This window comes from Papio anubis, chromosome 2, assembly GCF_008728515.1.
Source record: "Papio anubis isolate 15944 chromosome 2, Panubis1.0, whole genome shotgun sequence".
NCBI classification, from domain to species: domain Eukaryota; kingdom Metazoa; phylum Chordata; class Mammalia; order Primates; family Cercopithecidae; genus Papio; species Papio anubis.
This window is the reverse complement of record NC_044977.1, coordinates 3,256,812-3,272,959: the sequence shown is the minus strand read 5'-3', so window position 1 is coordinate 3,272,959 and position 16,148 is coordinate 3,256,812. Positions and strand designations below refer to the sequence as shown.

Here is a 16,148-nt window from a genome sequence, read left to right as displayed (position 1 = left end):
ATAGAATGCATGATTCTTAAACTTCATCTCATTCTGCTTAGTTAGGTCTTTCTTGTCAGCACTTCATTCTTTTTTGTCATTTATTCAACACATGGTTTACTGAGTACTATAATGTGAACAGCACTCTGCCAAGCATAAGGGAAATACCGTGAGCAAAACCAGACCCGCAGATCTTACAGAAGGGTGGGAAAAACAGACAAATAGCATCAGACAAATAGATTTATATATTGTGATTCTTATCATTCTTACCATGGGTAGCTATGTAGTGCTATTTAGGTTTATAAAACCAACATTTAACTTTCTTGTAAAGATTAGGGAGAGCAGAGATTTGAAATAAGAGTAGGTGTATTCTACCGTAAGATTCTTTGAAGCCCAGACCCTGTGGCACGCATAAGTCATGTGGCAGTAGGATGTGCAAGGTATCTGTGGAGCTAACAGAAGTCAGGCTGAGGACAGCAGAGAAAGGCATGGAACAGGAAGTGTCTAGACAGCTGGATCAGGGAATGAACATGGTAGCTCTTGTAGGTCTAGTTAAAGACTTACCTTAAGAGCAATAAGTTTATTTTAAGAGCCACTGAAGTAGAAGACAACCCACATGATATTTGCATTTCAGAGCCTTCATCTGGCTACACTGAAGTGAAACTATTTCAGAGGCTTTCCTACATCCTGGTAGAAAGGGACGGTAATTGGACTTGGGATGGTAGCTGGCTATAGAGACGAGGCTAAGCAGATTAATTTGAGAACTTTTTGGGAGGAATTTGGGAAGGACTAGGGGACAGAAAGAGAGGAAGACTGGTGTCTACTTTGCCTTATTCATGGACCTTGAAATACTAGATGAGGGCAAATTTTGGGACTCTATTCAGTAAGGCCTTTGGCTGTCGAATTTGAGAAATCTTTGATATATTTACGTATTTCCTCTATATAAGCGGAAATAAGATAGGAATGTTATAAAATATGAAACATCATTCCTGTTTTTGAGATTATAATCTCATTGGAAACAATAAGGTACAGACACAGGAAATATTTAAATGACATAGACACTCAGGGCTTCATTTATTAAGTAATACGTAAGGTGCAGAATGAAGCCCCTCAACATCCTTTACCATTTAATAGTATATTTAATTATTTAAACTCAGGTACTTAGCATTTCACCTCTGAAGTCGATTAAAATATAAATTATTAATAAAATTTATTAATAAAACTGGGGAAGTGTATATACTTGTTATTATTTAGGAACATATAAAAGTCTACATAAAGGACAGTGCTATTATACATTTGAATGTAAATGTTCATTAGTATATAGCATATGTTTTGTTAAAGTATTGACTGCTGTTTGTTGAAAAGGAGATTCCAGGGAACCGTGCCATTATTTGTAATACTCGGGAAGCCATTCAGTACTTCTCTACCACATTCCTCTGCAGAAATAGGCACATGCATGATATAGACAGGCAATGTAATGGGTTCTGAAAGGACTTATGGATCAGGGATTTGAGGAGCAGACAGGATTTGCACAGACAGTGTGTAGGCTAGAGAAGTTTCTGAGTGGAGACTCAAAGGGATTCAGAAATTGGAAGGTGTAGTCAAGGCAGACACCAGAAATATTGTTAGTAAATAGGGTAGGAAGGGTAGGCCAATATTACACAGTGTTTAAACAGTAATGGTTAAGCCGATGCTTTTGAAATGAGCAATTGACTGTTTTCAAGTGATATTTGAAGATATTTTGTCAATTCTTCTGCAGGCTCCCGTCTTCGTCAGGAAGATTTTCCACCTCGCATTGTTGAACACCCTTCAGACCTGATTGTCTCAAAAGGAGAACCTGCAACTTTGAACTGCAAAGCTGAAGGCCGCCCCACACCCACTATTGAATGGTATAAAGGGGGAGAGAGAGTGGAGACAGACAAAGATGACCCTCGCTCACACCGAATGTTGCTGCCAAGTGGATCTTTATTTTTCTTACGTATAGTACATGGACGGAAAAGTAGACCTGATGAAGGGGTCTATGTCTGTGTAGCAAGGAATTACCTTGGAGAGGCCGTGAGCCACAATGCATCGCTGGAAGTAGCCAGTAAGTAAACTGGGCTTTCTGTGTTTGGCAGGGGGGTGGCAGAATGGCCTCATTTGTTTGATCATGGCAATGAAAAGTCGAATTTGTATCCTAGGCCTTACCTGAGGATAATCTCTAGCTTTATATATGAATACAATCTACTATTTGAGTTTTCTGTGTTTCTCATCCTAACTTGTTATTCAAGCTAAATTGGGATTTACACAGCGTTGATTAATGATTTGACTTTTGATTGGGAGTGATTTTCTGTTGGAAAATTTTATTAAAATTGTTCTACCCCCTCCTTTGTTACTTTTAAATATATTGAATAGGGGACCATGTGCTGCCTATAGTTCAACTACTTGAGACACTGAGGCAAGTGAATTGCTTGGGCCCAGGAGTTCTGGGCTGTACTGCACCCTGCCCACTGGGTGTCCAAACTGAGTTTGGCATCGGTATGGTGACCTCCTGAGAATGGGGAACCACCAGGTTGGCCTAAGGAGGGATGAACAGGATCAGGTCAGAAATGGAACAGATCAAAACTCCCATGCTGATCAGTAGTGGGATCATGGCTGTGAATAGCCAAAAAATACACACACGCACGCATGCATATGCACACACACACACGCACGCATGCATATGCGCACACACACGCAGACGCACACACGCGCACACACGCGCGCGCACACACACGTGCGCACACATGCATTTATACATATCTACATATGAGAATTTGTCTATAAATAAGATACCGTGGGATTTAAAAATTTGTCTTCATTAAGAAAAATACTTTCAACTGGCATTTTAAGTTAGGGTTTTAACCATTTCTAATTCTTAGAAATATATTTCTATTAAAACTATATCAAAAAAGTATGAGTATATGCCTTATATTTTATTTTCTTGGCCACTGTGGGGTGCCTTTGGAAGGAAACAGGTGTATGTTATCCTCAAGTAGTTGGTGGTTCAGTTTATTTACACTAGCACCAAATACAGTTTATTTGAAATTACCCTCAAGAAGGATTTATTGACTAACCATTAAACTGTTGTGTCTATAGGCTAGATTTGTACTGCAGTTGAATAAGAATTGGGCTTCTTTTATTTTCTATCTACATTCAAGGAGTAGCCAAAATGATTTCATTCCCTTGAAAGGATCCTGCTGTATATAATATGACAAAAATTGAGAATTGCATAGGGATTGGAGAGACAAAGGAAATTTAGATAAAATTCACTTTATTTATAATTTTCTATAAAACTATATACATAACTATGTATATATTTGTATATGATGTTTTTCCAAGATAATTGATATGTTCAAAATTTTAATTATATAAAATAGTTTATGTTCGAGATTTTAATTATATAATTAGTTTTCATAGTCTCCAAAGTTGTCTTCAATATTCAAGTATAACTTAAATAAGTATAAAATGATGCATGTATATAATTATGAAGTTATAAATGTGGAAAGGAATTTAGAGACAGATTATTCCAACTTGATCATGTTACTAACGTGAAATCAGCCCCGGAGAATGTGAATGACTTGATCGCCCTCCCAGAGCCTCGTGTTACCTAAGACAGAATTGCCAAAAGCGTCTGATATGGGCGTAAAATATAATTAGATACAATAAAAAGTAAAGCAGCCATTTACAACTATGTTAAAACTAGCTATTCATTTTAAAAATATGTCCTTGAAGTTCTCCAATCCAGTTTATATTTGCCTATTCACAGTTAACTAACAATGAACTTACGGCCTTTCTCTTAGTGTCTTGATTCTCAGTAAAGGTCTGGGAACTAAATTAGTGAGGTGAATGACAGCTATCATTATCACAGAAGGCTAGTTTTCTGTTTGTTTGTTTGTTTTTTAAGTCCAACTTGAAATGTAGCCCATGCAGAATAAGTTTAAATGTTTGACCTATTTATAAAAGAACGTATAGTCCTCCCTCAGTATTCATGTGGATTGGTTATAGGACTGCTGTATATACAAATACCCATGGATGCTCAAGTTCTTTATATATGACATAGTATTTACACATAACCTATGCACACCCTCCCCCCTATACTTACAAATAGGTTTGGATTACGTTCAATAGGTCTTACAGTAATTGTTGCTATACTGTATTGTCTAGGGGATAATCCAAGGGTAAAAAAGCCATACATATTCAGTATAGATGCTATCATTTCTTTTCCCCTAATATTTTCCATCTGTGATTGGTTGATTCCACAGTTGCAGAGCCCATGGATATAGAGGACCAACTGCATATTTTGATAAAGTCATATTTCAGAGTTATGGTATTAGTATCTTTGTAACTTTTGACACATTTGTATTTAAGAATAATTATTCTCTGTGGAGATAAACTAAGTTATCTGAAAACTAATTTAGAGAATTAAAAAGGTGATAAAGATGACCTAACCCAGCTCCTATTTTGGTAGATAAGAAACTACAGAGGGTAAAATAGTGATTGTTCTCTGGAATCATAATTGCTTATAAGTGAGTTATTTACCAACTTTGATGTTTTCAAATACCGAAAATCACTTTTTTTCTGTATTATTTCCTACTCTGCTTGTGTTTTTATCATTGCCAGAAATTTTTAAAAAGTTACAGACTTGAATAAAAGGACTAAATGCTTACTTTCCAGAGCTTCGTTTGCAAACACCTTTAGTTTTACCGCCACGTGATCCAGGTACTTTGAATGCACTAGGATGTCGAGAGTTGTCTTTTCTAATCTGGCTTTTGTGTGGATATTTTAAGATACTATTAGCTGCCAGTTAAGTTCTCTTTCTTAGCTAGACATTCCATTACCTTGAGAGGCCATTATGGGAAAAGCTTTCTAGCCTTAGTCAGCAAATATACAATCATGGAGTTGAAACCAGCCATAAGATCATTATATCACTTTTACCGTCAAAATATTAAAATACAGAGCCCCTGAATGTGTGGCTCGTAAATTTTAGGATGATGTTCATCATTATGTCTCCAAAATGTTTTCAAGCTCCTGAGAAAAAATAACATTATAATTGACTGAATGCAATTTAATATATGTACTTTAAAAATACTTTAAGATATTATTCGGGAACAATTAATATACTTTTAAATGGGGAAATACATATATATATATAGAGAGAGTAAATATTTATCAAATATAGTTGACATTAATAAGGATAGTTTTATAATAAGCATTCTTATTAGTGATAATAAATATTTGAAACCCTGGGCCAGGTGCAGTGGCTCATGCTTGTAATCCTAGCACTTTGGGAGGCTGAGGTGGGCGGATCGCCTGAGGTCAGGAGTTTGAGACCAGCCTGGACAACATGGTGAAACACCATCCCTACTAAAAATACAAAAATTAGCTGGGCATGGTGGCACATGCCTATAATCCCAGCTACTCGGGAGGCTGAGGCAGGAGACTTGCTTGAACCCGGGAGGCAGAAGTTGCAGTGAGCCAAGATCACACCACTACACTCCAGCCTGAGCGACAGAATGAGACTCCGTCTCCAAAAAAAACAAAAAAACAAAAAATGCAAAACAAAACAAAAAAAGAAACCCTGAAAAAAGTTGAGTAGTGTTTGCTTTGAATAATTTTTATACTAGTTTAATTGCAGTTATTAAAAGCATGTTTTTAGCTGGATATGGTGGTACCCGCCTGCACTGCTAATTCACCATTTTGAAGACGTTTCAGTCCGAAAGCCAAAACTAGCTTTTTGTATGTGACATAAACAGGGTAAAGGTGAGGGGAAAGCATGGGCTTTATTTGCTGTCAGTTAAGCCTGTAAAGTATTGTTATAGTTTGGGTTTTATTTTTTCCTGGAAAATATTACTACCTAAAAAAATGTTTCCTCAGTTTAGGTACCAGAAGTTCAATGAGAACTATTCTTACTTTCCCTAAGGCTCAGACACAGGAAGACAAAGATTGCATCTAATTGCTTAGTGAAACTATCGCCCCAAGTAAAAACATTGAAGAAAAGTGTCTCGAGGCAACACAGGTTTCATAGCGCAGTTGTTGGTAATGCTTTTAAAAACATTTATATGTGTTTTATTTGCCTTTAAACCAAGTTTTACAGCTGTAACAACAACTGTATTTCTTCGTTCCTAACAATTGTCGACCTCTCAAACATTGAAAAAAATTTAACATAGAATGCCATTTAAAACCTTTATTTCTGTATAGAAATAATATTTTTGTCTATTGTGCCTTTAATATTTATTTAAGCTGAAGTAATGCACCAAAGTTATTCTATTTATGTTATTTGGGGGAGTATTTATTTTTATTTTCATTTATATCCCAATTATAACAAGGGTAGACCTCAGTGCAGATATTGGTTTATGTTTTGCTGCTCTTCTTTGCTGTGTAGTAAAAGCTATAAACCTTTTTCTCAAAAACAGTTTTGGTGCAGTTAAAGTTATCTCACACAATTATAAAGTCAAAACACTGGAATGCTAAGAAATGTGTAGTAGTTTTTATTTCTAATGTTTTCACTTGTAATTATTTGAAGTTTGATTTTATAAAAGAAAACAATTTTTATGCACAAATGTGGTTTTAAAATTTATTTTTCATTGATTATTTTTCTTTGCAAACCAATAATCACCTCTTGATGAGAATATGAAATTATTTAATTTAGAATACTTTGCTGTTTTTAAGACATAAAAATTCACTATTCGTCTAATTCAGTTTCAAACTCACCTTTCTAAGGTCTTACGAGTAGTATTTTCTTGCTTATTTTGGATTAGCTCTATTTAAAAGCTTATTAGGAAAATATTTTGTGGGTCTATTCTCCTGTACCCAATATCACCAATGATTAATCTTAGAACTCCATGTTATGCCTGCCACAAATTAATAGTACAGATCTTTGACACAACTTATATTTAATACGTAATTTGATCTTGGATAATTACATTGAAGTTTAAAGAAAGTTAATTTGAACCTTGACCCTCATGTTTTCCATTGTAGAACATGGCTGTCTACATCATCTGCTAAGCAGTGTACAGTTAGCATATGGCTATTTGTTTCCATTTAAGCTGTTTTCTCCTGAGGAAGAGAAATTCCCCTCAGACTAGGCAGACATCTGCTGGCTATCTTAGCAGCAAAACCATAGAAGAACTAATTTTCCTAAAAGTGTATATATATTTTGTTAATTAATTAAAGATGATGTCTTCTTTAGATTTTACTAACTGGAGTGCTTTTTAATAGTAATTGCTTTGAAGTAAAATGTATGCATTTGGAAGGAATATTTTCTCGCTGCTTTCAATGTTATTTCATTGTTGTTAGTAGTAAATTATGCTTAGAATTCAGATTAGACAGTTTTCCTCATGTGGGTAAAACGAGAGCGTGAACTGGCCATGCATGCTGAGTAGCCACATGTTTACCTCGGTACCATAGAATGTATTTCCAAAATCAGTCCAGGGACGATGGAAGGATTACTCCTAGGGGTCACATGGTTCAGATGAGATGAAGTGGAGTGGAAATAGCATATGCTATTATAAAATACTGATTGATTGACTGGTGTGTGTGTCTGTGTCTATGTGTGAATCAGGAAGATTGAGGGAAGGAAAGATTTGTTCAATATCAAAGAGCAGATCGGTGATAGCATGAAGACCGGAAATTGGGTCCTCCATTTTGAGCTTAGAATAGATGAGAATCCCTGACTTCTGAGATATCAGCACCACAGCTTCGAACTCACTCTTGGCAAAAGTGGATGGTCTTTGGTGAGGGCAGAAAAGCCATATATAAATATATGTATGTGAAAACACACACATATATGTATATATCTTTACTTGACAGACTTTTTATATTTGAAATTGAACTAGCTTTATATTGCATCTTTTAAAATATTCCTTGTTTCCTCTACTTTTGTCTTTTAAAAATATGTACCATTTGAAAATGCTTTGATCAGATTCTAAAACATTTTTATACATCTTATTTTTATTTTCGGTATTCAAAGGAAGACTGTTAAAGGGTGGTGTAGTTTAACAATTTTAAACACCATGTTACTTTTTTGTACACTTATACTCTAAAGTGTACTGGCTCTTTATTCCAAAAGTGATTCATGATTAAATGAAATAACACATGTAAAATATATAACACAGTTACTAGCACATGGTTATAATTCATAAGTCTCAATTGTTGTTGCTACTGTTTTCACTACTTTTTTCTCTTTACTTCCATTATGGTTAGACACTAGAGAACTGAAAGATTATTTAAACAGATCCTCTTATCTGAAGGGGACTTGGATAGTTCTGATTTCAAAAATGAGATCAGTTCTTACTTTATTTTGAATTTGAAGATATATTTGCTAAGACACTAAAATTTAAATAAAATGCTTCAGTTATTAAATTTCTTTAAATTAATTTCTGATTAAGTAAAGAATATACTGAAAATACTAAATTCCATCTTGAATTGAAATCGATCATGTGGGAAATTGACCCTTTGGATCCTCATTGGTGATGCAGGACATGCAAATAGTCTTGAGTCCACTCAGTATTGTTTCAGGAACAAATTTATTTTTATAACTTTTATATTCAAATTTTCTTTTTCAATTTATATTTGTCCAGTTAAGTAAAGAAGCAATACTGCTAAGTTCCATGGCATGATTATATTTATTAAAGACTTTTTTGCTGTCACTCACAATGTGTTCTTCTGTCATTGCCTGGCATCATAATATGTTTGGGTTTTTATTAATATTTTAACATCTTTAATGACCAGGAAAAAAAATCAGAAAATCATGACATCTCACTGGTGTCAGTAAGTAGCAAGTGCATCAGTCCACCTGTTGCATCCAAATATCAGGTTTAAATTGTTTCATAAGTGAGGTATAGGCACATTATCTCTTCAAGTAAATATTAGCATGAATTCTGTATTTGATGGGAAAAAAGCAGAAGTATTTGGATATACATTAAGAAAAAAGACACTTTTCATTTTCTTTTGAAAGCACATAAAATTCTCTTTATGTTTTTGGATTTTGCTTTCCAAAGAGTAGTTAATATGAAATACCAAACTAGAAACCTGTATTTCATAATCCATATGAGAGATTTCAGTGCTAATGGCCAGAAAGAGAAGATTCGAGTTTCAATGGGCATTTCAGCAAAAAAGGACAGTTTGCTGACCATTTCAGTATGGGTGTTAGAGAAGATGGCTGTGTCAGAGAATGTAGTATTCATTCTAGCAATAAATAACCTCAGGTTATAGTCTATCTTAAAACTATGTTTAGTTAAACAGATTATAGGCTCACATATCTGTTGAGTTAGCTTCTTAGGCAAACTGTGTTTTTTTTCTGTTTAATCTCACAGAAGTATATATTAATCTTTAGCAACTTTCTAGAAAGATCTTAGAGTGGGAGTACTTTACACAATTTCCTTTTTTATTATCCATCACAGGTCCACGAAGATGATTTATAAGCTTACATAAATCATTTTTATAAAAATAGTATAAAATTATATTTTACATTCTGATTGCAGAAGTAATATATGCTAATTATAGAATAGTTTTAAAATACATACATGCATTTGCAATCCCACTATCCAGAGATAAGTACTATTGAACTTTGGGTGCATATCTGTCTAGTCTTTTTTTCCTGCACGTTGTGTACAGAACGATCCTATAAGCAGGTATTTCATGTGTATTTTCTTATTTTCTGTGGAAAGCTGTTTACTGTTCAGTAATATTTACTCTTTTCTTAGATGGCCAACATACATTAGGTGTGTTGGGATACATAGTCGGCTATGTCATAAAGACTAAATGGAAAAGTTTGACTCTCTGGGTGGATGCTGCAAAACAGCTGCTGTCAATACCACTGTGTTCAGTAGTACTCGGTACACTGTCCTGGAACAGATTCAGACTGGTAACCTTGGGGTTAAGGGTGACGTATTTTATTACCAGTCTCATGAGCTACCCCTTTTATTTTCTTGAAAAGTAGCCGATATTCATACATGCTGGAAAGTGCTAAGATGAGTATTTCAACACTAGTTGATACTTAGATATAAATCCCCTTGAGACGTCCGGAATATCAATTCAGTATTTTGTTATTTATGGGAAATTCTTGGCAGTGTCTCCTTGTATCAACAGTACTGCCTTTAAAAACTAATAAAATGAAAAGGTGCATCTGGTTATCTCTCAAGCCTTATCATCAGATCACTCTTTTTAATCCCCCTAATTTGCTTAGTATTTAAATGCTAGAAATCGTTCTCATATTCATAGACTAACTTGAGAATCATTTGTATTTAAAACTTTTGCTTCATAAGTTTAATTTAAACCTTAGTATAATTAATTTTAATTAATACCTTATAGTTTAACTGAAGTTCTCACTACTTATCAGTTTAAACTTTTTTTTATTTTTGAGACAGGGTCTCACTCTGTCACCCAGGATGGTGTGCAGTGGCACAATCACCGCTCACTGCAGACTCAACTTCCTGGGCTCAAGTGATCCTCCTACCTCAGACTTCTGAGTAGCTGGGACTACAAGTGTGCGCCACTACACCAGGCTATTTGTTTTGTTTTGTTTTGTTTTTATATTTTGTAGAGATGGGATCTCTCTGTATTGCCCAGGCTGGTCTCAAACTCCTGGTCTCAAGTGATCTCCTTTCCTTGGCCTCCCAAAGTGCTGTGATTGTAGGCACGAACCACTGTACCTGGACAATTTAAACCTTTTTAAATTTATACTTGCTGTACATTGTTTTGTCAGGTTAGAATAAAACATGGTTAAATGTCCTCAGTGGATAAAAGTTCTTCTGTTGTTTTGATATGCAATATGGACATTGAAAATGTTGTTTTTGGCCGGGCGCGGTGGCTCATGCCTGTAATCCCAGCACTTTGGGAGGCCGAGGCGGGTGGATAACCTGAGGTTAAGAGTTCAAGACCAGCCCGACCATCATGGAGAAACCGCATCTCCACTAAAAATACAAAATTAGACGGGCATGGTGGTGCATGCCTGTAATCCCAGCTACTTGGGAGGCTGAGGCAGGAGAATTGTTTGAACCCGGGAGGTGGAGGTTGCTGTGAGCCGAGAATTATGCAATTGTACTCCAGCTGGGCCAACAAGAGTGAAACTCTGTCTCCAAAAAAAAAAAGAAGAAGAAAAGAAAATGTTGTTTTTAAAAGTCAGAAATTGAATAAAAATTTGAAGAATACCGAAATATAGTTTGTCCAAAAAAAAAAAGTGATTTTTTTTTTTTTAAGTAACTTCTTACAGACATTTTGTTTAGCTCTAGCTAGTCAATGGTGACCAAAATTGAAATGATTCTTGTCTTCATGGAAATTCCAGGACAATGGGAGGCGGGAGGGGCAGGGGGGAAAGAAAATAAGCAACTAGTCAAATAAATATGCTTAATTGTGACAAGTGCCAGGAAGGAATTTAGTCAGAGCTGAGAGTTGAATTACATGTGGATATTACCGGGCAATACGCAATGGTGGGGTGTCAGGATCTGATTTACATTTTAAAACATCACCTACGCTGTACCTGAGTGTTACATGTGTAGAGAATGAGTTGCATAATAATCAGAGGACATCAAATAGGCTATTCTGGTATTCCACGTGAGAAATGTTGGTAGTTTGAAGCTGGTGGTAGTAATAGAGATGAAAAGAAAGGAGAGGATTAGATTTGGGAACCCAAGATTTGGCTTAATTTTGGAGAGTTAAATAGTAGAAGTTGAGATTTTGCAGAAGATGCAATTGATGACAAGGTGAAGGTCAAGCCTATGACTGTGCAAATGGAATTGGGAGCTTGGATTAGGATTTGTGAGCTCAAAATGACTTATAGTGGTTTGGTATGCTTCATCCCATCACCATCCCAAGAAAGTATACTTTCTGTTTTTCTGTTACCTAGAATGTGCTTTTCTTCCAAGTCCACCTGTCACTCTCTTATTGTAGACTTGGGGCCCACCTTTCCCTAAACCATGATGTGGCCAGCGTACTGGGTTTAGCCTCCCACAGCGTGTGCCCATACTTGTGGTCTGTGCCCACACGGCCCCCAGCAGACCGCCTTAAAATGTAGCATTTGTCTTTTCATCCCAAGTGCCGAGCACCATCCCTGGCCTATCGGAAGTGACGTCATCTAACATGGGACTCAGAAATATGTTACTTCCTGTGTGATGAACGTCATAAACATCACAATGCCACATCAAGGAGCAGTCTAATCTACCTTTTTCACTCACTTCCCAACAACTTCCTTGTATAGTTAGGGAGTTTGCATGATCTCAAACACTACTTTGAGAGCACAGGATTTAGAATACAGTCATCAGGTACTATTTCCTTAGGAGGTTTTGTTTGTTTTGTTTTCTTTCATTCTGGAATATTTAAGTGTCTCTTTTAGGGATAACATTACTTGGGGAATTGAGCTGACTGCCAGTAATACCAGAAGCCAAGTGAATTGCTTTTAGGCTCTGATAAATGTAAAACTTTCTTTCTAAGTGTAGTGATCTCCTCAGTGCAATCTCAATCTGTGTGTATTACCCTAATGATTGGTTAATAGAAAATGAAGAGGATTCAGGTCTTCCTAACTGATAAGGAAATAGTTTCTTGGTCAAGCACAGTGGCTCACACCTGTAATCCCAGCAGTTTGGGAGGCTGAGGTAGGCAGATTGCTTGTGACTCAGGAGTTTGAGACCAACCTGGGCAACATGGTGAAACCCTGTCTCTACAAAAAACACAAAAATTAGCAGGGCATGGTGGTGCATGCCTGTAATACCAGCTACATGAAAGGCTGAGGTAGGAGGATTGATTGAGCCCGGGATGTGGAGGTTGCAGTGAGCTGAGATGGCACCACTGCACTCCAGCCTGGGCAATAGAGTGAGACTCCATCTCTAAATAAATAAATACTGGAAAAGAGATAATTTCTGTGTTGACAGTGCCTGAATTTCCTGAGGTTGCTTGAGACACTTTACATATGCAAAACAGGACCTAGCAACCTTTACTTTCTCTTTTTCTGTCTGGTAGGGGATAAAATACACGCAACGACAGGACTGTTCTTAAAAACGAATAAAATGTAAAGGTACATCTGGTTATCTGGGGCCTAATTTTTAATACAGTATATCTGATGTTTAAGTCTAATCTCAGTCTCTTAGTCTCTAAAGTGAAAACTGTAACTTTAGTCACATTTTAAATTGTGTTGTATTTAACCCAGGGTTTAAATTGAAGTTTTAATAGCGCGAATGACATTTTACACTTGTCAGGAGAAATAAAAGTTTATGATCAAGTTATTTAGTATGCCTGAATGAGAACATTTTAAATCTTATCTGGTAAATTATGGAGCAAATTCAGAATAAAAGCTAAAAAGTTAAAAAGAAAAGGGCAAAGACATCACCTCCACAAAAGGATTTATATTATCTCAGTCTCTCCCCCTCCCTGACTCTGTATATATTTACCAGGTAATACTGTCCTGTATATAGATTTAGTCACATTAAGTTACCCTTTTATCAGATTTTCATCTCAGTCAGGCACCAGAACAATGGATTAAGAGCCCGCATTTGATGTAGAAGGACCGTTAGAGCATTTTGGTCGTGTAACCCAGCACTCATCATAGCTTATGCGAGTGTTCTCAGATGGAAGCGCAGTCCAGGTTGCAATCCCGTTGACTCTTGCTTAAAGGAATTCTTGGAAAATATGATTTAGAAGATTTTCCTTTGGGACCACCCCTGGGAAGAAACCAGTAATGAGTCAATAACTGAGGAAAGAGGAAAAATATTTAAATGACCAGTGGATCGAGAATCTATGGATACTTGCTTTTCTCTCTGATTGTCACTTGCTTAAATCACCCAAAGTATCCCCACAATTCTGTGTTTGAACTCTACCCGTGGTAGGCAATAAGGTCAATTCCTTAACATTTTTCTTTTTCTTTTCTTCTTTTCTTTTTAACAAAGTAATTACCACTTAGGTCACTGTATTGTCTCCCATAAAATGAGTTCTTTCTGGACCATGTTGGTAATCATTCTTAAAGCCTCTCTCCGAGTTCTAATCAATACATTTCTTATGAACTGTTCTAGGAGGAGTTTCGTTTTGTTTAGTTTAATGGGTTTTCTTAACCCTATCCAATGACTCCTTTCTGTACTGGGCATTGTGGATACTCTTTTTAGTTAGAGACAATTAATTTTGTCATTAAGTCAAAACGAATTTTGTTTTCGACAGATTTAATAAATGTTCATTTAGCACAGCTCTACGATCTTGCTGAAATTATTTAGTCTCTGTGTGTTTCAGTTCTGTCACCTGTAAAATGGGGATATTAATTATATGTATCTAATAGAGGTTTGGAAAGGATTAATAAGTTGATATATATGTAGTGTTCACAGAACTGTGCCTGGCTGACAGCAGGTTTTGTAGCTGTTGTAGCATCTGCCATTTACTGTGCTAGGCTCATTATTAGGTTGTTTCCTTCCATGTATATGGTCCCAAAGAATGTGTCTCTTCATTTCAGAAAGACAAATGCTGAAAAACTAATTCCATGTATGGTTACATTTGGAACAATCTTTCTCCTGGGTCAATCATCTTCTCATACACAAGTCCACATAATTATTGTGAAAAGATATGTATTCTTTATATATCAGTACATGGTCTGTGTTTTATGACAAATACATGTTTATTTATAAAGCTGTTGTTACTGGCATGGTTAACATTTAAATATTTCATTGTGGCCTTTCTCAAAATACGTACCAATGAATTATTGTTTGGACAGTAAAAAATAATTTGGAAAATATGTCTTTAAACAGACTTTTAAGCATACCTCTTTTCTGTAAGACTTCAGTCTTTAAAATATTCAAAAATGATATGGCACACGAGTAAGGAATCTCCATTAGTGCAATTTCCACACTTACATGAACTGCAAAAACATTTTGTATGGATAATCTGTCTTCTTTTCCCAGAAAACATTTTGGGTAAACATTTTGTGTAATATTTCATACTTTGTGGAAGAAAATAGAGTTTTAAAAGTGCCTGCATATCTCAGGTTCGGATGTGTGGTTATCTTCATGATTCCTTTATTTGCAGAATGTAAGAGTAAGAATAGAAAGTACTGTTCTGTTTCCATTTTGTCTTCCAGGACTGTTTTATTCTATCCCATATTGAAGAATATAATAGGATCCCATTCAAGATTTTAAACATAGGCAATTCAAATCTAGAGCTTTACCAGCATTTTCCAAAGAGATGCTTAGTACCATGTGTGGCCTTATCCCACTCTCTCACTGATATCCTGTTACTCTTAATGGCCTTGATCTCAGCTTTCTGAACTTTGCTTTTTATAATGGATATAATTTACCTCTGGTCAGCAATTGACATAGTTGACCTTCTTTTTTGAAATATTCTCTTTTCTAGAATTTCATGGCACCCAGCTATATCAGGATTGCATCCAACTTTCATGTAACCAGAGTCAGGACATTTAACCAAATTGGTTTAAATTTAATGCCTGAGATAGGCCATACAGAGAATGTATAGTGGCTTTATACGATTTTCCTCTTATTCATCTGGCTGAGTCTTTCTTGGCCTATAGCTAAAATATTCCATTTCTCGAGGATTTGTTGTAGGCTCTCTTTTTTGCTTTATGACTTACCCTGAATAACCACACCTACCTCCTTGCATTCACGTACCAATTTTGTCCTGATTCACTCTGTTCTCTCATCCCTAGCCTGGACCTCTACACTCAGCTGCATTTGGAGGTCCTGGTGGTACCTCCAGATCAAATGTCCCAAATGCGACTTTTCATCTTCCCTCTCGTTCCGGACTTTCTTCTATTATTTCCTAACGATGATAATGATACCATCATCCATCCAGCCCTCCCGACCAGAAACCTGAGATTGATTCTTTCCTCCTTTCTTTTCACAGCACTTGAACTTCAGGTCTTGCTGATGTTTTCTCCTGAATAGCTTCAGTATTTTCCCACTATCTCCATTCCCTTTGCAGTTTGAATCAGAATCACCATTATTTCTCATCTTAATAACTATGATACTCCTTTGCAAGTACACATCTCATCACTCCCTCTAAATGCTCACTCGGAGATTCTCAATTGCTTCTAAAGTATTAATTTTTAAAAATGACTTCCAAGGATCTGTATGACCCTGGCATTGTGGCCTAGAATTCATCCCCATCCCTTTGATCTAGTAAAATGTATATATTGGCTGGGTGTGGTGGCTCTGTAATCCCAG

General features: G+C 36.1%; 1 protein-coding gene across 11 annotated transcripts in view; it reads left to right on the top strand.

Moving 5' to 3' along the window:
- ROBO1 (roundabout guidance receptor 1) overlaps window positions 1–16,148 on the top strand; it is a 1,151,573-nt gene that overhangs the window by 817,003 nt on the left and 318,422 nt on the right. For all 11 annotated transcript variants that reach the window (XM_021932690.2, XM_021932676.2, XM_021932679.2 and 8 more), the window contains one exon: window positions 1,739–2,065. In XM_021932690.2, the coding sequence (XP_021788382.1) occupies window positions 1,739–2,065 (327 nt within the window). The remainder of the gene's footprint in view (window positions 1–1,738; window positions 2,066–16,148) is intronic.